Raw genomic sequence first — 23,378 nt, forward strand, 5'->3', positions numbered from 1 at the left:
GTGTTTCAGTTTATCGAGGTACGCCGTGTGTGACATTTATAATGTAGACGAAACGAACTTTCTTTTAAAAGCTTTTGCCGCAAGACTTTCTCTGTTAGATGAGACAAATGTGAAGGCAGAAAAGAGAGTAACGTTAACATTACCGCGCTGTTGTGCTGCAACAGTGATGGGTCAGACTTGCAAAAGTTACTTGTGGTGGGAAAGTGTAAAAATCCGCGCTGTTTTAAGGGAGTTATCTTCCTGTTAAGCATTATGCCAATGAGAAAGCGTCGATGACGAAGGGAATTTTTCGCAAGGGCTTCTGGACTTCGATAAGGATGGAAAACGCGGGAAGAAATGTACCGTTGCTTTTGGACAATTGCACCACACACAATACGGTTGTAATTCTGAAGGTTACAACACTTCTTTTTCTTTCCTCCTTCTTGCACTTCAAAGATGAAGCCTTTGGACCAAGGCATCAGAAATGCCGTAAAATGCCATTACTGCAAGAGAGTGCACGAAAGGATGTTAACTAACATCCGCCTTGAGAGGGAAACTATCATCTCTCTGCATATATGGCAATTCAAATACTCGCAGTGGTATGGCGTACGTTGAAGCCACACGTTGTCATATATTGTTGGCCCCACGCAAATCTTCGTGATGAACCTGATGTCATTACTACAAATGCGGCGGAAGAGGTTGTTGATCCTGAAACTTGGAGTGAATTTCAGGAAGCAGCGACACAGGGAATTCCGTTTGTCGAGTACGTCGCTACAGATGATGCGATTCTAACTGAGAATTCTGATGTTGATAATTCAATTGTCGAAAGCGTGAGGGAGGCTACGAAGGAAGATGAAACAGATTTCGATGATGAGGGAGAAGTGGAAAATATGAAACATTCAGTGAGTTCCAAAGAAGCGATCCAAAGTTTGGAAAACCTGCAATGCTATCTTTCCGAACACAGCAACACGGTGCCGAACAACGTATTTCGGGCATTTAAGGGAGTGCTGCGGCGTTGCTCTGAACAGCAGCAGCAGATACGGTTCAGAAGAAAATTACAGACTTCTTCAAGCGTGCTTGAACACGTATGAAGAACTGTAATATGCACGATAGGCTAGATAACAACCCAATTAATAAAATAATCTTGAGATGTAATTCTATACTACTGTATATTCCTTTTTAAACGTATCTGTTTTGTTATCTAATCTTTTGTTTTTTCCATAAGTCGGAAAAATACATGAGTTTCTTTATAACGAAATTCGGGTATAAAGAACACATTGTGTTGGTCCCTTGAAATTCGTTGTAAGTGAGCTGCACTGTAATAATTCATATCTATGATATTTGCTTGTCTAATGCTTCGTCTTCTTCGGCAGAGGGCAAACTATTTCAAAGTTTCAGGGAAACGACTAAAAATTACGTAAAATTTTTCATTTAAGGAAAAGTTTGCAACACTGAATGAATCTTATATGAGAAATGCAGACAACAACTTATTTGTTCCAACTGATTTTTACCTTATTTTTACCATAGGTAATAACATTTCAAATTTCATAGTGAAAATCTGCAAATAAGTCGGAGATGCCAATTTTTTTTTTTTTTTTTTCTTTTCTTATTTCTCAGGCCCAAAAACAAATACCAGGTTACTGTTGGTATTTAAGCACAATAAACACCCAAAATCTTATATAAATAATCAATAACTGTTCACAACGAAGAGAGCTTTAGTGCTAAACCAATATGTCATTAACTGTTTCAATAAAATTTGTAAAGTACAAATATTAAAAGTGAAAGTAAGGAATTAAAAGAACAGCGACAAAAATATGAGGATAATGTCATAAATAATCCACAGGTTGACTTTAAAAGAAAGAAAAAAATTAAAATCCCACGCTTATGCGCTGAGGCTAAGGGAAGCTGTGAAGATAAGGTAGATGATAATGAATTAATTGAATAATGAATTGGCTGAATTAAGAAATTGGTAGGAAACGAAAGCAAGAAAGGAATTCATGTACATAGTGTCTGTCCACCACAAAGTCCATTTGGTGAGGACTGGGATCGATAAGCGTTCTACCATTGAGCCACCGTGGCCCACACTGGCAGCACTATGTAATGGATGATGCAATCGCAGTACACCTTGCATCAAACTTCAGTTTATGAGACAGCAAGACGTGTGCTTGTGAACTCTGTAGTGTACACATCTGACTGCGACAAATGTTGGAAATAGAAGAAATGAAATGAAATCTTTGAGTTTTACGTCCCACGGTTGTGCCGGTTAGGCTAAAGAAGACGGTGATGATGAATAATGAATAAAAGGGTGGAATGAAGAAAGTGGGAGGAAACGGGAGAACCCCGAGAAAACCACGCACACGGTGTTCTGTTGGAAATAGAGGCTGCAGGTGGTTCTGTACCGTTGACAATCGAAGGTCGTACATTAAGAATGAAACTTTACGTAGCAAAAACCCGACGAAATCTACAGTGCTTTACGTGAAGTGTGCGGTGAGTTAACAGTGGGCAGATCGAACTGCTGCTTTTGGCGAAACGTTGGTCAGAAACTTTGAGCCAGAGTTGAAATCACATTCCAACGAGTGGGGGAACTCTTATATTCTTCACGACCAACAAAATGTCGACAAGCTCAATCGAAAGTCAAATAAATTAAGATTTTGCTTACGATAACAAAGGAATCATCATGGTAGACAGGGATCATCATACAAGTAACATAGCACTGTGTTATTATGCACAAAACCCGGCCTCAGTTGCTCGAGACTTAGCCACTTTTTCTCCACAACGCTCGCCCGCACTTCGGGAACAGCGTAAGTAAAAAATTACCCTCCCTACCTTGTCACTCACTGTTTGAGATTTTCTTCAAATTTGGTGAAGATCATCGCATAAATAATTCACATACATATTGCACTGTTTCTGTGTAACAGTCGTTACAAAAACCTTATGTATATTGGTTGAATTAAAGCGGAATGGCCCCACTTCAGTACAATAAAACGAGACACTAGAGTATAAAGGTAAAAACAGAAGGTTGTTCGCTTTATATCTGACCATTTTTGATGGGTACTCACCTTAAGAGATACCACGCCGCCACCACCGATCATGTTCTATTGGACTCCCAGCATTGTGGATTATCACATGGCTCGCAGTTTCCATTGCAGCAAGCTCCGGCGTAAGATAGGCACTGACGAACAAAGTTGCTGAGCCCCTTGCCGTCAATGTCATGGTATGTGATCGTCCGAACGTGACAACCAGCAATGAGATGGAAATATGATTCATTAATCGTGACAACTTTCTTCCATTTGGAACCTGCCAAGTACTTTTCATACAGTTTTCCGAGTTCGTCTATGTTTGGCAATGTGATGCAGCTAGAGATGCAAAAAAGCCGGCTTTTTTTGAATCGATGGTTTTTTTCACATAAAAAGCCGGCTTTTTTGGGAAAAAAACGAGAATTTTGGAAATTTTGGCTTTTTTCAACTTCATGATTTTTCTATCTAAATAGCTTTCTTATAGTATATTCTATAGTTGGATAAAAATTCCATGACCTGAATGTGATATTTCGCTCTGAAATTCACCATCAAGATGGATGGAGCACATGTTTTACGAATTAAAGCTAACATGAAGAATGTAGTATTTGAGGGTAATTTTAGAGGCTATTTAACTTTATTTTAACTTTTGAGTTACCGACATCTTTTTTCTTCTCTAGTTTGTCATCCGTGTTTCATTTCTAAGAGCTTTTAGTACTCTAGCTTCTAGCGCAAAAGTTAAACTTGCCCGTTTTTCTATTTATCCGTCAAAGCGTACGTTTTTCAATATATCCGTCAAACCGTACTTTCACATTTTTGTTATACTGTAGCTGTGAAGTGATTTAGCAATAATCTTCCGGACACAACCTTGAATACCAATTTATACAAATAATCAGTAGCGGATTTAGAAAAGTACTTTAGGAGGGTTTTTTCTGATTGTTTCGTTTCCTAAAAAGTCCTAATTTTATTTGGGAAGTGCTTGAAGTTTATGAGTACAGGCATAACTAATATTTCGTTTCGTCTATATGTTTAGCAATAATCTTCCGGATACAACTTTAAAAATCATTTTATACTGAGAATCAGTGGCGTATTTTGGGAAGGGTTTTTCTTACTAATGTTTAGTTTTTTTAAACATTCGTAATTTTTATTTGACGGGAGCTTAAAGTTTATGAGTAAAGGCATAAATAATAGATATTTCGTTTGTTGCAGACATTCCATAACTTTGGGGAACGGGCTTCAGTCCGAAAGACCGCCCCCCTAACCTTCGCAAAACCGTCACTGCTGGTAATTAGTAATAATAACGATTTAAAAACAATAAAAAAGGAAGTCGCCCAACTCACAGTACACGCACTATTTCTACATTCACAGATGGAATGAAGAAAAGCTTTGTCAGAATGGTCGAATGCTGGTTGAATCCCGGATTTCCCGATAGAAGCGCAAAAGCTAATCACTCAGTCATGTTTGTTGTGCAGTTGTATTTAGCTTAACTTAAATATATTCCGTAGTCTTTTTTTTTGGGGGGGGGGGGGGAGTTCCGTAATGAGATGTTGAATCCCTCTTGTTAAAAATTCAGAAAACTTGAGGATTGGGTAAACTGTGATGGTGGTTCTATAAAACTTAACTGTAGAATTTCAAGAATATACAGAACCAAAAGCTCTAGATGTGCAACCTTTAAGTGTATCATATAAATCTAAGTATTTCTCTTATGTTTTATTTTAATTTTATTTTGTTTCAAAAAGAGGGTATGGAATATTTTGAAGTAAAAATACTACATACTATTTTGCTAGTTATTTGTGTATTCTTTAAAAAGAAGTGTTTACTTTTAGGGTTGGCTGATTTACACCAACTTTTTTTTTTTTAATAACTGGTTTACACCACAAAAATAAAAAGAATGAAAAATGCAAATCGTGTGAACTTCATGGTAACGTTTCCAGATATCAAACCACCTGCAATAGTTTTATTTCCCTTTCACCTTTTAATCAAGGTGTCCCATGTTCAATTCTCGGTCGAACCACAATCCTTCTTTCATGCGTAACCCAAGTAGCGGTTCGGATGTCAGTTTAAGCGAAAGTCTTCTCCTTGATAACCTCGGTATTTCGTAAGGATGTTAAGCTTAAATATACGAAACAAACCAAATTGTATATTTCTACATGCCTAAGTGCGTGTTGTTTTATAAAGAAGCCAATATTGCTTAAATATATTGATAGAAATTGGCAAAATTTATCGATTGCCTACGTAGCTTTCAACATTAGCTTGGATTGGACTTTCAATGATATCTACGTACCGGTACTAAATTTGTAATTTAATACCTCAGTTTTAGCGTACTGATTATGGTACGTTGACCTTTAAATTTTACATGCAAAGCAATAACAGGATTTTCCCGTTATTGTCTTACATTTCAAGTAATGACGGGATTTTCCCAATGGCTAGGGCGGGAGATTCTCAACTTAAGAAATTTACTGACCGCACTTCTTTAAGCTTATGGGAGTTCTTCCGGCATAACCCCGCTGTTGCATAATAACATCAAGGCGAAACAAACTTAGGCTATTTCTGTGAATATGTAATATAAATACATAAAGCAAAAAATCTAAGTCAAAAAAGCCTGGTTTAAACCAAAAAAGCCTGGTTTAAACCAAAAAAGCCTGGTTTAAACATCCCCCAAAAAACGGGTTTTTGGCATATTCAAAAACAACCACGGTTCTTGCCAACTCTGCTTACTTTTGTATATAGGAGGTTAAAAAATTCTTATTATATACATTGGTTAATCCTGTGGAATTCATAATGTAAATATGTTGAAGAAAAATTGTTTGAAATAACTTTTCGAAATTCATAGTTTATTTTCGATGTTTTATATTATTATCAGCATCAACCACTAATTAAATGATTTTTTTTTTTTTTTTTTTTTTTTTGTGTGTGTGTTATAGAGAAGCGATACAAAGTCTGTTTTATCAATTTAAAGCAGTATTTTGAAAAAAGCCCAAAATTTCCGAAGCAAAAAAGCAAAGCAGAAAAAACCGATTTTTTTTCCAAAAAAGCCGGTTTTTTTCCGAGCCCTTGCATCTCTAGATGCAGCAGCACGTGGTGTACACAGGCCTTCCGTATAAGCTTCAACCTGAGGCGCTTACAAATTGTTTTGTTCACAGCTGCGAGGTGGAATCTGTGGCCCTATCACGTTACGTCGGGTAATTTCCTTGGCACGCTAATCAACGGATCCTCCTTAGCACTACAGGAGTCAATTTGCTTCAACCCTTCTTCTGGTGGTTTTCATGGATGAATGTTTCACAAGAGGAGCCTGCTGTCGGAGTAATTACCCCGAGCGTTAATCCATTCTCCCGATACTATTTCACAATAAGTACGTACGAAAACTTAGAATGGAAAAGGGCCAATACGTAATCTTTCCAATACCGGTTGATTTTTGGCGCCATTTGATAATACTTACGCACGTACAAGGTCATAGATACAATAATGCTTTCGCCAACAAACCGATAGGTTCCGCAAAATACGCCAGGTGGCGGCACCGAATCGAAAAGGGTACGATATATAGCGAACAACCTTCTGTAGTTCTGTTTAGAAATGAATATATTACCTCCTCAGTTGTTTTTCCTTCCTCATATGCACCAGACTCTCCCGTAGATTCCTGAAGAAAGAAAAAAAAAAAGGTAAGTAATACATTTGGCTGCGTTAAAACATGAAAAAAAGAGTGAAAGAACTGTGTTTGACAATGCCAGTTATGTTTTAACCAGCACGATTGAAGAGATATGCGAAAATCTATTCATGGTAGCATATGTACATCTAAGTACTTGGAAGATAAAGCGAGATATAAAAGAATGTTTCTGATAAATTTTTACTCAAGTTATCCTCAGTGTCTAACTGTATGCATGTTACAAAGTGCTTGACTTGGATAAAATTCTGAGTAGTGGTATGAACCCCAACAGAAATATTAGTTCCCGTCTCATATAACCTCGATGTTGAAAATAGGCGTAAGTATACAGGGTGTCCCGTAAGTGTCCATATTTTTTAAAGAAAATTATTTTTATTTATATAGTATATCCTCTACATTACCATTATTTTGAAAACACATTTCAATGCGTCTCTTCATTGCTGAAGTATATGTATAACCACAACTGGAGTTGGTGATATGTTCTTGTAGATGCTTTATTTTTGGAACCTTTTCCTAATGCATAATGACCTTCAAATGCTCCCAAGGATAAAAATCAAGTGAAATGAGATCTGGAGATCTAAGAGACCACGCTGACCTACTCAAGCATCTGATAATTACTGATCTAGTCCCTGACGTATGTGAATACCAAAATGATTATTTTCTCCAGAAACTTTTAGGACACCCTGTACAATTAATCTTCCTTCGTTCAAACTTCACCACGTAAAGTTAAAAGAATTAATCAATCTATAAGAGTAAAATTACGAGTAATAATAAATCATCTCACGAAAGTCTTCAGCTATAGATTGATTCCGCTCAATCAATTATTTTTCTAAAGGTTATTTAAGAAATAATACAAAAAAAAAACATTCGCTCAAAATAAAAAAGAAAACAACACGTAACACTATTGCAGTCCTGCAATATTATAGCATTATAGAAACTGACTGAAATTTATTTGTAACACTTATTTCTCTCATCCAATTTTATCTTTATTACCTTACCACTGAAGACGGAACTAGCTTGTTGTTCCGATTCGTTTGGAGAATATTTAGTTTTCCCACGGTAGGATATATTGGTAAATAACCAATGTTTTGTTAACTTAATATGTGACTTCAATGCTGTTTCTAGAGTTTTAAGCTAATTAATTAAGAGTCTTCATCCCGGCGAAATTAAAATACCGCTAATTTTACAGTAATTATGTGATATCTTCAAATAGATAAAAGATAATCGAAATGTGGAACAAGAGTTCCCTAGACAATATCATTTTACATGAGAAACCGTTATCTCGACTCACTTATTTGCTTTCGATTTCGAGCCATTTTGAAAATCAGCATTTATTTTCGCGTTTCTAAACAGCTGAAAACATAAAGCTACTAGGTGACTTGTGATAAGGGCACCTCACGCAAAATAATATTGTCTAGGGCGCTCTTGTTCCATATTTCAATTATCTTTTATCTATTTGAAGATATCACATAATTAATGTAAAATTAGCGGTATTTTAATTTCGCCGGGATGAAAACTCTTAATAGTGTCAAACTCTTACGGAATTCTTAATATTTCCAATGTTAGAAATGAAGAACTACGTAACTGAACATGCTGTTAAATAAAGAAAATGATACTAGTGAACCGTATGCAGTAACAGAAGACCAAGCTATTCTCAGAATACAGCAACAAGTAGGTCGATAGTGTTAAAATACGCTAAAGCTTAAGTTTAAAGATGAGTATTATCTTCACTGAAATCATTTAGCACATGCTGCTCTATAACATTATATGTGGGGGCTATGCTATTTCTTCAGAACTCTTAAAGATCACTTCAAATCGTTGAGATTTTGTCCCCTTCCTGTTCTCTAGTGGCAATTATAGCTAATTAGAACAACAAACTGAGAATTCAATACCCTACTCCTTTATTTCGTGCTGAATTTATTGTTAATCCGTGCGAATCACTTCGATCCGTACTGGGTACTTTCTCAAACACCTACTACGGTTAGTAAACTGTTTTCCTTACATTGCTGAAGTTGTAAAATTATAAAAGCGCATATCATTTGAAAACAATATTGGGGTATTATATGTGAAGTTCCCACTCCGCCTAAAAGCTTTGTTGTGAATTATTTAAAACTTTCTTCTTTATGAATGTTCAAAAAATGTGGCTGTACTTAATAAAAAAAAATCTTGTGATTATTGTTTTTTGTCTTGAAAATAACTGGGTTTTCCCCTTGAGATTTATGTAACACGTAAAAAAAAATTGCTTTACATTGCAGATATCAATTTTATACATATCCTAGCTGAACCTGTGCTCTCTACACAGCGCATCATTCACATATGAGCATGAACCTCCTTGTCATTCCTCACATACTATCTGTACATGTCCCTTTACAGACACAAGTGAAACACGTCTTGATAAAAATCAGCAAGGGGTGCCACAAAAGGGTAGATATTTTCAATATCTCGCACCATTTGCAAGATTTGAGTCTACTTCCGGCTAGAATTTCTAATTCATGTATGATCAGTGTTTTCTTTCTTCTTGTATGCAGTATATAATAAGCAAATACATTACATACACAATTATAATGTTAGTGACATATGGTGTTTATTGGGCAAAACACTCTAAAAAATAAAGAATCATCTTAGCCTAGAGAAATGGTTATCCTTCGTTTTTCATTGTCATTTGACCATGAAACAAACGCTTGAGAGATATGCAACCCCTGTATATAACTATGCTGTGCTGGAATGTAAACTCATAGGATATGATACTTTACTTTTTTTAAATTTCAACATTTCCAGTGTACCTCTATAAAAAAATTAAAAAAAAAAGTGTAAGAAAGAAATAACGGCAACGTTTTTTAAATATTCAATTAGAAGTGGACAATCTACACAAAATTTAGAATCGACCAGCAAAAACGGCACGTTTCTAGCATTTGTGGTTTTCAAGATCTCATTGTCGAAAGGACTGGAAACAAACACATAAACCTAGCACTTTAATATATATATAATTTCAAGCTTGTACACACAAAATAGTGTTACTATTGCACTTTGTTAAATTTTAAAATAATGTTCTATTCATTTTTGTTCCAGCTACCAGAACTGCGTAGAGAACACAACTATTATGTAATGCCGTATAAAATACTGAAAGATTTAAAAAACTTCCTTTAATAATTGGTATGTAAAATTATTGTGTACAGTTTAGAAAGTTTAAATAACTTCCTAATATTTTTTTCTGAAATTATTTAAGATATCTCATCTATGACCCGAGTTACATTTATCAATACACATAAAAGAAGTTTTTTTTTTTTTTTTTTTTTTTTTTTTTAAATAAATCTTTCAAGACGGAAACTACAATCTCAATAATTCGTTATAAAAGATTTCCAGTCTTCTCAACATTCATATATGAGGAACTGCGAGAAAAAAAAAAATCACAACTAATCCTTTAAGGTGAAGGAGTGAGAGATCAATACCCATGTAACACATTCCATTCTGTGTGTTTATAATTTTATGTACTATTTAGTGAGAGCGAAAACAGTTTCAGTAAAATCTGTCATTTTCTTCGGTTGGCAAATCTCCTATGAAAAAATTCCTGTGAAATCTAATATACGTATGATGTCATCTCAATTACTAGTTAGTCACAAACCTGCTGAAAAAAAAAATGTTCACCTAAGTTCAGAAATTTGGTATGTTGTTTTCTTCCTTTCAAAACTTCAACTGTACCCATCTCGCTTGATGATTTATTTGTTTGTTTGTAAGTTTAGCGTCCCATTTTAGTACCCGAGGCTATACGTGAAGTAGACCAACATTTTGAAGTGGGATTCGTACCACCAAAATATGTTTAAATTTTATAGTGTTCTTAACCGGGAATCGAACCCAGGGCAACGTGCATGCTTCACCTAACTTGAGAATATGACTGCCGCAAATATTCACCCACACATTTTCTAGAAAGCACTGCGAAAAAATAATAAAAATAATTTAAAATTAAGGCTCTTCTGCCAACAAGTCTTTTCTGCATTTTTCGCAGTGCTTTCTATATGTATGTATATAAAACTTGATTTTTTTTTTTTTTTTTTTTTTTTTAACATCCCAAGTTTATGTCCTTTAGGCTAAAGGAGATGGAAGATTAATGAAAGCTGAATGATAGTGAAATTATTTTCGTTTTCCCACCGGCATTCGAATCTGGGATCACGTGCAATACACGTGCACGAACTAGCCACTTAGACCAGCGAGGAGGGCTAGAAAAGGTTAACTGAAATTTACAGTAATTATATTCTCAATCCAAGCGGAATATAGAAATAGTTTTGGGCAGACAGAAACAACATACCAACTTATGAACTAATGTGAAGAAGTTTTTTACTTACAGCAATTTAGTGACCATAATCTGTAACTGAAATAAGTATGAAGTCACACGTATAAGAGATATACGGCGAATTTTGCACGAACATTCGGTAACCGAGAAAACTTATAGACTCCACTGAAATGGTTTTAGCTAAATAACACATCGCATTATGCATGCACATTTTTTTTTTTCTTAATTTAATAGCACGTGATAAATAATCCGTACCCTGACTTACTAACTTGATATACTTCCTTCTAGAAAGTTTCACCACGATTACTACTTCTCAAACTTTACTTGTATATTTAGTTCCATACACTATCCTTAAATCTTAAAATTTATAATTTTTATTCACAAAGACTGTCCCACCTGTTCAGGCTTGGGTTGTCCTCCTTCCCACGAACTAGAAGTACTTGATTCTTCATTCCCTGAAATTACACAATTAAAAAACTTCACAGTTGCATAAACAATTGCTAGGAACTACAATTGCTACTTGATTTAATAGGATGCATTCACAAGAAAAAAAAACACTCAAGAACTACCCAATGTATACGTTTCGGCAAAGAATTTATTGCCTTACTCAGCTCAAATTCGTTCAGATAACTAATTTTGTCTGTGAAACTATATCAAGTCTCGGTACATTCTTAGCATAAAGGAATACTAATTAAAAAGGAAATACCTCCAAAATTTTGAATGTTTGAGGGATGTTAAAAGAAATTAGAACTGTAGTGCAAAATCAAAATAAGTGGTGCATTGGTTTTTACTTATAGTGTTTAATGTTATGACTTTTCTAAAACCAATTACGTTTGTTAAGAGATTAAAAAAAAAATAAATAAATAAATAAACTTAAGTAAAACAAGTGGGACTATTATTAGTCAGCTACATAGATAGAATACAGTGAGTGCTTATGAAGAGCTTTTATATGCAAAAGGGTAATTTTATGAAACAAATGCTACTGGAATTACGGAAAGTAATTATATTCAGAAATTAACAAAAGGAATGTAGTTTCACAAACAACATACTTTTCTGAAAGAATTTATGCTGAAAAAAGTAATAAATTCTTCGCCGAAACGTACAGATTGGACAATTTTGGGGGCTTTTATTTATTTATTTATTATGAATGCAAATCAGGGTAGTATTGCTTGACATGGTTAAAAGTGAAACTGACAGAAAGAAAAAAAAGATTCAATCTCCGTACTTCCTGCAACTAACTTAAGTTTCTTTTAATTAAATTAAATTAAATTAAGCAACTAGCTTTCTCCATCTCAATATCCTATGCTACATAGTAGGAAGACCAGTGATCTCCTCATGACGATCATGAAGGAGTGGATATCAAAGTGACTAATGTACACGACAATAAGAACAATAATATCACCGGTCTGTTTTATTATATAATTGTGCATTTGACTGTAAGTGACTTTTAATTACAGACAACCGTGCAATACCTCTATTAGCAAAGATACGAAAAAAAAAAAATAGGAATAGAGAAAAGATGTTGGAAATAAGATTTTCAATCTAAAATGGTGGAATTTTTGCAAAAACCCTAACGTAACTCTTGTCACAGGATACCAAGACATTTTTTTTATAAACGTGTGGTATGGCATGGCTGACGACATTCCTGATTCCTTTATACTTCATGAACGCATGAATGCACACCGGTACCTTTATCTGTTACAAAATGATTTGATGGACCAGGTCGACGATGTTCCTTTGCGCACAAAACGAAATCTCATCTTGCAATATGACAGAGAACCAGCTCATGTCAGTAGGTTGATCATTGAACATCTGAATGCCACCTACGCTAATCGATGAACTAGTCATAGTAGTCTGGTTACTTGGCAGTTCGTTCTCCTTACCTCAGCCCTCTTTCATTTCTGAGGTGAATCAAACAGGTTTACCGGGAAAGGGCAATAAGAAAGTTCGCATTATGAATGCTGCTGAGTTAGTCCGCGATCATCATCAGGAGTTACGTAGTGTAACACAAGGTGTTCTCCGAGGCACTCAGAAGTGCACGATGTTGGTTGCGGCATTCTTGAGAATCCACATGATCTGTTATGTAGTCTTTTCACCTTCTTACGAGCCTTCATGTCAGTACTGACCAGCACATGTTACCATTGTATTCTTCATCATCAACTATTTGCTAAATTACTTAATTATCATGTACTAATTATTGCTACACCACAATTTAATGCAATAACAATTAGTATCAGCATGATCCTACAAGTATCCTTACATCTCCATGTTTTACATATTACTGTTTTTGTTTACGATTTTCTACATATACTACTATTTCCCAAAGTATCGTTCACTTTCTCCCGGGACACCTTGCATACTGTAAAGAGGTCAATGTCATTCGCAAACAATTACAAACCATGGAATTATCTGGATACTATAACACATCTGGTTTTGTTGTTGGTCAATAGTACATTTGGTTTTGCCTATACAATTATTACGTTATTCCTTTTTAACTGAGGAGACACTTTCACCTTCGCTCCTTGACCCGCTGGTCCAAAAAAAAAAAAAAAAAAAAAAAAAAAAAAAAAAGCAGAGAGGTTGTATACCATACACCTACATCTACGCTCCGACCTTACAGTATATTTCCTCATTGTCGATACGATCATCCCGTATCTGTTGTGTTTCATCCTTACTACAGAACAAATAGTTAATGAAATATGCGGAGTTATACGATTAATGCCAAGAACATCCGTTCAAATGTATTAGCTTCCCCGCTTATTGAAAGTATACACAAAATGATCTACTGATTATTGGTGCAAACGCAAAACATCAACGACGCTTTGAAGGACATTTTCTTAGTACACGGAAAAGAAAAAAGTTCTTCTACTTTTTTTCAATTTAGCTTGAAGTTCCAACCCTTATAGTCATCACAATATTGTTTATTACTATTCTTCAGGTATCTCCCGTTCCGTCGTCTTTGCAGTTAATAATTTTTCTAGTTGTATGTTCCAGAATTATGCATTTTAGATTCAAGGAGAAGGATGATTAATTGAAGTGAATGATTATGGAAAAAATGGTGGAATGAGAATGTGGAGGATGTTACAGACCAATTCTGCCTTGTAACAAGTTTCTGATCAGGGGACAATTCTTACAGCTGACTTAGGTAAAAAGACCATGTTTTCTTCCTAAAGTATGCTTTCTTAATTTAATATCTATTTGTGTATCTTAATTTCAAAATATATTTTGATGTAGAAGTCCCGTTATTGTTACCACGTTAATTTCTATTATTTTGTTAGATGTAAATATTATCTATTGTATTCAAATATGGATGAGAATCCTTATGGAATGTTACATATTCTCAACTATGTTTCTTTTTCCTTTTTCTCATAAAACTGTTGCAATGAAATTTTACCTTAAAGAAGAAACTAACTAACTTCGTTAACGAATTAGAACAAAAATTTAGTAAAAATTTGCAGTTAGTTACTTCACATTGAAATTATATACATATCTGTTTAACTTTTGTTGATGATATTTCAGTTATTAGAATGGCTACTATTATTAAAATAATGGCCGGCTAGATCGAGGTTTAGACTACTGTTTAGGTCTTGGTTTTACGCAAAGAATTAATCTTAATGCTCTTATCCTGTCTAAATTAACTATGTGAGTATGAAGTATGGACCGAATCTAACTGTTCCGTACTCAAATGGGAAATTCGATCTGGTCTTCATTTTGGTGTTAAGTACAATCTTGTATTTTATGTTAGCTTTTCTTAGAGATATCTTCCGTAAGATACCGAGCCTACATTTTCGGATGAAGTTAAAGATATACATAGTCGAAAACAATTGTCACAGAGCCGCATTGAGCCGGATTCCCCGGTTAGTGGAAGGAGGCAAAAAAAAAAAAAAAAAAAAAAAGGAGAATATCAAAACAAATGAATACGATGTTATCACCATAAACACACACTGTCTGGAATCGAACCACGGACTTTTCCTCTATCACTGAACCACAGTGGCTTATTTCTTCTTGTTCTAGCTGCAAGATCTATATATTTCCTTTCCCTCAATTCTTCTAGACAGTTTGTTTACTATTTGAAGCATAGCTTCGTCTCTAGTGTATTTCACTACTATACATTTGATGACCATAAAAGGAAGATGAATCCACTGCTACTAAAACTTACAGGCTGATAAATTAATCGAAAACAGTGATAGTATGGTACTTTGCTTAAGCTGCCAATATAAACAACACTTACTAAAACAAACTCACTAAGTCTAACGTAAAGACCACATTAGATCATAGTAAAATTCTATTATTCCATTAAAACAATACTACCACAACTCTCTTCATCTCAGATTATAATTAATTATTATTCCGTATCATTAAATAACAAGCATTAACCTTGAAAAAGTTTCATATTTTGCAAATAGGACTCACTATGAGTCTTTGGGACGGAATAACATTTTTGCTCAAATATTTGTAAATAGCTTTCTGTTTCAAAAACAAAAATTTTATAAATGAAGATAGATGAGGATCTCCAAGTGAAACTACGAAATACAAAAAGATTTTCGGATAATCTTATATTTCAAGAAGTCCTCTTTATGTATGAATAAGTTTAAAAAAAAGAAAAAGAAAAAGAAAGAAAGAAAGAAAGGAAAAGAAAGAAAGAAAAGCAGCAGGAGCACAGTTACTTACAAAGGTACCCCACAGAAGAGCAAAATAACATAAGCAGAAATATACATTTGGAAATGCACGGTTAGTTCTTGTAATTTAGAGATAGATACCAATTTTATAGCATTCATTCCTTACCAACTTTTATAGACAAAATATACATCACACAAAACTAGTATCTAAAGGCCACGGTGGCTCAGTAGTACAGCATTCGCCACTGATGCGTTGAGTGCCTGGTTCGATTCCAGTACATGTCAAGTGTGCTTTGTGCTGTGTGCGTAGGTTTTCACGAGATTCTCCCGTTTCCTCCGTTTTCTTCATTCCATCATTTCATCCATTGTCATCATAATCTCCTTTAGCCTACATGGCATAACTGTGGGACGTATAAGTGAAAGATTTCATTTCATTAGTATATCCAAATAAAAACTGGTACGACACTACTTAAGCAATTAAAACTTCTCTGCTCTTACCAAGCCCAGCAATTAATCATCGTATTATACACTTTTACTTCAAGCGCAATCTATAAAGGTAACCAAGAAAGTTCGGTTGCTTTTTGTGGAGGCCTGTGTTCAATTGACCCTCACACTGTGACTTGAATGCGAATGGAGATCAGGCGAAGGTCAGTTGTTGGTGTGGGTATATCTAACATATTACCTGGTTGTTTGCGTAAGGACAGGGTGAACATGGGACCTCCACAGAGTGTCATAAGGGTGTGTATGCTATACGAGTTCAAACGGGGGTCAAACGCCGCTGCAGCGGGGCGGAAGACATGCCAGGCCTTTGGTGAGGGTGTCGTGACTACACGGACAGTGCAGCGGTGGTTTAACAAGTTTAAGGACGGTGACGATACACTCGAAGACGCACCACGTGCCGGAAGACAAACACATGTACAAAATGAAGACCTTCAGGCACCAATTGAGACATACAGTGGCCAGACATGTGAGGAACTGGGATACAATTCAGTATGAGTAGAGAAGCCATTCGGCAGCACCTCCATCAACTTGGGAAGTATTACAACTTGGGTCTATGGGTCCCACATCATATGACTACGGGCCAGAAGGCAACGTGAGCAGACACCTGTATTTCTTTGCTATCTCGTCTGAGGAAGGAGCCATTTCTGGACAAGGTGTTGACATGTGATGAGAAGTAGGACCTGTACCAAGCTCCACGGCGCCGTCATCATTGGTTAGCATCCCATGAACCGGTTCCAAAACAGCCGAAACCAGCACTGCACCAGAAGAAGGTCCTCCTGTGTGTTTGGTGGACCGCTCGCGGCATCGTGCATCAGGAACTGCTACCACTTGGTCAGAGCATCAATGCGACTGTGTACTATCAGCAGTTGAGCCGTGTTCAAGAAAAACTCAAAACTCTGGAGCCAGCACACGACACTTCTGAATCGCAAAATGGTTGTCGTGTTACAGGACAACGCTAAGTCCCACGTGGCTACGATGACCCGGGACACCATTCTACGCGTTGGATGGGAAACACTATTGAATCCGCCGTACTCCCCGGACGTTGTACCGTCCGATTAACACCTGTTCCATTCCTTGGAAAATCACCCTAGAGGACGCCAGTTCAAATCCCTAGTGGAAGTGTAAAATGTACTTGATACCTTCTTCGCCTCACGGTCCAAGTTCTACCACGATGGAACCCATGGCCTTCCAAAACGTTGGCAGAAGGTCGTCGATGCTGATGGAAATTATGTTTGATCTTCCAGGACGTCTTAGGTGACATATTGATGTTCGAAGGTGGTAAGTAAAAAAGCGACAGAACTTTCTTGTTTACCTTTATAATAACTGAAACGTAACTACATATTGGTATTCCAATAATTCGAGAATGGAAATTAATTTTATATATATATATATATATATATATATATATATATAGGGTGTTTCAAAACAACACCGACAACATTTGGGAGATGATTCCTGCACCAACATAAGACGAAAAGTATAGACCAACTTGGGTGCACAAATGCTTCCTTTCGGAGTTTTCGTTTTTGGCAGCCTATAACTCCGAAATGACAGATTTCTGCACCCAGGTTAGTATATATCTTTTGTCTTATCTTGATGTCAGGAATCACCTCCCAAACATTATCGGTATTGTTTTGAAACACCCTGTATATATTATAGAACCCATTTGAGCATATTTTGCGCAATATACGTTAGATGAATTCGAAAGAAATACAACAAACCTACATTCGGCATTTAACAAAGAAAAACGAAGATTTTTTCGCTCTTTTCTGGTGCATATCATAAACTGCACCGTATTACTTACAATGATTTTAAACAGATAAAAATACTATAGTCCATAAACAAAGAAATGTTATTGCATACCTTCCGTCACATTTTTCAGTCCTAATGTCGTGGACACATCCCCAGGAATCGATAATCCTTCTAAAATGCCGTTCCCGATTTCCGTGGTTAGAATCTTTTTGTCAAGCGTTTGATTGTTCAAATCATCCTCAACACTCACATGAGAACTATCAGTCTCTTGGGTTACTTCTTCAACCGCTGACGGTTCAATGTCAACGAAGCTAAAACCAAACATGTAATCACATAGTGTAATGGAAGTTTTAAAAATATTTTAAGTTAAATACTACACAAATAAATGATTGACAGTCAGAACCAAAATTGAAATGCAGCTTTGTAACCAGGGTTGCCCAGATTCTCCACGCCAATATTTGGAATAGATTATGAAATATAACGCTCAATATGAAAACATCTTCCCCGAAGAACGTTTGATTACATTTATTACGACATAGATTTCATTTATTCCTTATCAAATAATTTTTCCACACATTTCCTAGAGCTCGCAGTGGGGCATTAAATGGTAAATAGAGAGAGAGAAAAAAGAAAGCTATATTTCTTACACCTTATTCTCAAGAGTGACAAATTGTCCGTGTCTCGGAATTCAAAACTGGGTTTCCGGCTTACCCAAACGGTGCGATCATCTCTAATAGTACACTACCCACTGCACTTCCTTATAAGTCAAATCCTGTGATCTGAATAGCTTAGTACCGACCTCAAAAATAAGTGTTTCGCTTGTCACGAAGTAGGCTGGGTATCGTCGTGGTAACCGCATTGGCATTGATAAGCCAGAGACGTGGGTTCGATACCCGGTCAGTACAACAATTTTCACTTTCTGAATTTCATTGGAATCTACTTAATTAGAATTGAATTGATTAATTTGTCTAAAGATCCGTGGGTTTTAGCAGTCCAGCTTGAAATAACATTGAAACTACATTTAAATTAATTACTAATTGATGCGATGCGATCAATTAAAAATAAAACTCTTACTCATGAAAATAGCCATTAATGCAAAATCTGCGAACAGTTCCGAAGCACTTCAAACCTCTTCTCCAGTGCATCTAATGAAAACTTGTTGCTACATGAAAGACATGATGTATGAAATTCTCTTTGTAGAATAAAAGTGATACGATAAGTTTGTAATTCGATAATAAGATTTTTTTTTTCTAATTTATGGGTAATAAAAGGTCCTTGCTATGTACTTCTACGTAAGATTACAAACTACATTCAACTGACGATTTTGAATTAACTTTACTCAACAGTGTTGAACTGCAAAAACACCCAGCAAATTAATATAATATACGACGACAGAAATTTCTGAACTTAAAACATTTATACACTGTCGAAAATATACCTTTTTTATTATTATTATTACTTTTGGATGTTTTTATAAGAGATTTCTTTTACTGCATTCATATTATTCTTAACTGATAACAAGAGTTGTAAAAGATATAACAAAGTTATTATTTTATATTTTTCAAAATGCGGTTCCCACACAATATTCCTTACGAACGGCAACGTTATTAATCAAAATTCGGACTGTTTTCTGCAACATAAATGTAAGGAAACCTTGCTTGTTACTTACTTCGTTTTGAATGTTTGAAGCTATATGACCCTCTTTCAGAAGGCGATATTGAGTGAAACGTTAACCTACAATTTAATACGGAATCCGCCCCACATGTACTACAACCAGAATTGAATACTTTTCTTGTATGCTGATACCATTCTTTGCAGTGAACGGTATGCAATCTGGAACACCACAGAGCCATTTTGGTTGTCTTATCTTGAGATACATCTGAGATCTGTCATTATAAAATTTTGATTCTACCCCTAGTCTTGGGATACAAGGGTGGTTTGATATGAAACTTACTTTTATATTATAGGAAACAATATGAGTTTCTTAACGTACTTTTATTTAACATAGTTCCTTTGAAGGTCAATGCACTTCACCAACATTCCTTTAGTTTCAAGATTCTTTCGCGGAAATTAGTTTCTTCGAGGCTTTCAAAATACTTGTATTACCCCTTCATTTGTTTCAAATTTTCATCCTACCAAGAAAGTTTCAGAAATGCTAGTCCGAGGAATGATGTGGAAGCAGTTCAAATCGCAGCTCGGCCATTTTTTGTTCAGCAAAACAGCTTTTTTCTTACCCTGGGGTGAATAAATGCGGCACCCACCTTGCGCAGTTTTTTATGTAATTCATTATGAAAAATGAAATGAACCCGTTCAGATGAGATGCTTATGGCTTCTGCTAACTCGTGCAATTTCACTAGTTTGTTGGCTAAAACCAAATCATGGAGACTTTATGGGTGATTTTGGGTCTCCAGGATGTAGTGCATCCAGTGCTAGTATGCTTAAATTCATTTACCCGAGGTCGAACAGTTTCACAGGTAGCGCATAAGTTACCAAACGTAAGTAAAATCCTCTCATGAATTTCCTTCGCTGCTTTCCCTTCCTCCCCCTCTCCTCAAAAAAATGAACATTATGAATTCCAATTTTCTCCATTTTTCACTGTTACTCAAAATACTTTTGTTTAAGCAACTCCCAAACAACAAATTACTGTTCGAATAACTTGAGACCACTGATTATTTATTCATAGAAAGGAAAATTTATGACTACATATACAGATTACGTTAGCGTCATCTACTAGTATTTGAACCAAATTACTTATCAAACCGCCCTCGCACGCATTTTAAAAATTCTAAATAACCTACAAGTCCTTCCCTACAGTTACGTAGAAATATGCCAAACGGACAATACAAAGGGCAAACACTCACCTACGTATGAGAAGATAAAAAGTTCACATAAAGTATTCTTTTACATAAAGGCGAGCATTAGCTTTAGTCCAGGGCGCAAAATTTCCGGTCGCCATTGGCGACTAGAAATTTAGAACTGGCGACTAGTGTTCAGTAGGAATTGTTTCTGCCTGAACTCATAGGGCTGTGCAGTTTCTGTTTCGCACGAAAATGATTGTCACTGAGTGAGAGAAAACACGGAATGTGAAGTCTTCACAACTTTGTAACTTGCCCCTCCTTGGGCCTCCTAAAAGAAACATTCTTGGGTTGTCTTCCTAAAGCAAAAATCCTTGAATTTGGTGTGAAGAAATATAACTGCTTTCTAAGTACTTGCAACCAGATTTATACACTGAGAAAGTGGACCTTGTCTTAGCAGAGTAGGCAGAATATAAACTTTTGTTTTCTTCACTGACGTTGAATCAGACACTAAAAAGGTTTACAGTTAAAACTTCATTACGCGATTCCCAAATTTGCTCCCAATTGTCACATTTTGTGCAGGTTTAGCTGTGAATGCTGCTTTATGTGAGAGAGGCTTCAGCAGTCTCACCGAGTTAGGACTGCCTACAGGAATTCACTGCAGACTGACACACTGGATGATTTGCTGACAATTTCCATTAATGGCTCTTCACTTAAGTACTGATTCGAAAACTGCAATCGAGAACTGGTACCTCAGTGCAGAGCGAGAGACTAACACAAATGAAGTCTTAAGGTAAAATATATTTTAACATGTTTATGAATTGTCCAATTCAAAATTGATTATCCTGAATGTTTGGTTTTGAAATTTTATGCCGTGATGCAATCTCCTTCTTTGTCAAACTAAAGACTATTTGGGAGAAGGGGAGAAAGAGAGACCTCTCATAATTTGTACGTGAGATACTGGCGACCAGCATTTTTGGAATAGCGAGTGCGTCTGACTGAAATTTTGCGTTCTGCTTTAGTCTTTCGCATTATGAAAATGAAGATAGCATACAACATCTCGAATTTTTAAATATGCTAAACTATTTTGATTCTTATTTTCTAAATCCTACAATGATATTTTCACACTGAAGTTTTCGATTCAAGCGAGATACTTCATCAAAACTGCTTTAGAAAAGAGAACAAATTATTTAAATAGTTCAGATCAAAGAGAAATTCCACACAAATCGTAAAGCAGTATATATTTTAGTTCATATAAATGGTGTACAGTAACAGCTGAAGCTGCTAAATATTGACACATACTATTCAGCAAAATTATCTTATTTTCTGTTGTTTGTTGCGGCTCTTGAGGGAAGTCACAGCAGTAAAACTGAAATGTTGCCTCTACAATGTAAGAGAAAAAAAAAGCTTACCTAATATATTAATTCTTATATACACTTTTCTGAAACTGTATGAAGCTTTATTCCCTTAGTTTGTAGCTATAAAATTTAATTTTCTGTGCGACTTACCTTACAGCAGCCACTTGGTGGCGTTACTGTGAGTATAACTGCTGGAACGCAATACGAGTACAATGTTGACCCACCTTACATTTAAACGCCTCCCTCTGTTTTCAAAGTGGAATGTTTTCTTAAAAATAAATAAATAAATATAATTAATACTGTATAATTTATTTTCTAGATCTTACTTACCCATCTCCACCCAGTATTCCCAGTACACTACTCAGATCATCCATTTCCTTTTGACGTAGTTTTTCTTCCTTAGCATATGACTTTTCTATACTGTAGTCCTCTGCGCCATTTCTTAGGATTTCTACTCTCAAGATGCCATCCCGCGGCCAATCATCTTTGATGTGATCAAGGCAATTGATAGGCGTACGTGAAAACACTACGTGGATATAGGCAAGCACGAAAAATGCTGTTAAAGCCTACGCAAGAAACAGAGAAAAGAAAATGAAAAAAGGCAACATTTCGATGGAATCTTCATTATTATTATTATTATTAATGAAACAAATATCATTATAAAATTCATGTAATAAAGTAAATAACGCCTGTTTAAGACTGAACATTCAATACTTAGGGTTCATATTTATTTGGCGAGCACGAATTTCATTAACTTTTCTAGGTTTTCCAGGTCACGATTTACAAATTTTCCAGGCTATATATAATATAAAAAAGCAACTATATTTTTCTCGACCAGGAGATTCCTCATCTACTATACATGTGCATGTATACAGTGTGTGCGTGTGTAGATAGAGAAGTTTTCCAAAACAAACTAATTTAGTTTATAATATATCCCCTACAAATAGCTGAGTACAGCAAAAAGATAAATGGATCCTGAGAAGTAAGGCATGAAAATTAAAATTCCTTGATTTTTCCTGGCTTTCTCACCTTTTCATAAAATTTTCTCACTTTTCTTGAACTTTCCCTGCACGACTAAGTTCAATTCTCTGATTTTTCCAGTTTTTCCGTATTTTCAGGTCATTGAGAACCTTGATGCGTATATTGAAATAACATTTCATAGAACCTCAACAGATGGAAGTATCTTAAGTAGGGATAGTAGTACTATGTTTTGAAACATATTAGTTTTTTTTTTCTAATATGCATAATTAAAAAAAAAAAAAAAAAAGCATTTCTTCAACTAGTGAAAGCAATAACTTATAATGAGATTTATTTATTTCGAGTGAAATTCAACTTAATTTTCGATCATTAATCTCAATCATCAACGAGGTTTATATATATGTACAGTAAAGGAAAGAAACCATTTCGTGTA

At 35.5% G+C, this 23,378-nt stretch overlaps 1 protein-coding gene across 4 annotated transcripts in view; it reads right to left on the reverse strand.

Moving 5' to 3' along the window:
• LOC145673060 (membralin) overlaps positions 1-23,378 on the reverse strand; it is a 450,418-nt gene that overhangs the window by 414,390 nt on the left and 12,650 nt on the right. For all 4 annotated transcript variants that reach the window (XM_081742403.1, XM_081742400.1, XM_081742401.1 and 1 more), the window contains exons 3-6: positions 22,298-22,533; positions 17,926-18,125; positions 11,339-11,397; positions 6,580-6,630 (exon numbers count right to left, since the gene is read on the reverse strand). In XM_081742403.1, the coding sequence (XP_081598529.1) occupies positions 6,580-6,630; positions 11,339-11,397; positions 17,926-18,125; positions 22,298-22,533 (546 nt within the window). The remainder of the gene's footprint in view (positions 1-6,579; positions 6,631-11,338; positions 11,398-17,925; positions 18,126-22,297; positions 22,534-23,378) is intronic.

Source organism: Thermobia domestica, chromosome 16 (assembly GCF_964235325.1).
Source record: "Thermobia domestica chromosome 16, izTheDome1.hap1.1, whole genome shotgun sequence".
NCBI classification, from domain to species: Eukaryota; Metazoa; Arthropoda; class Insecta; order Zygentoma; family Lepismatidae; genus Thermobia; species Thermobia domestica.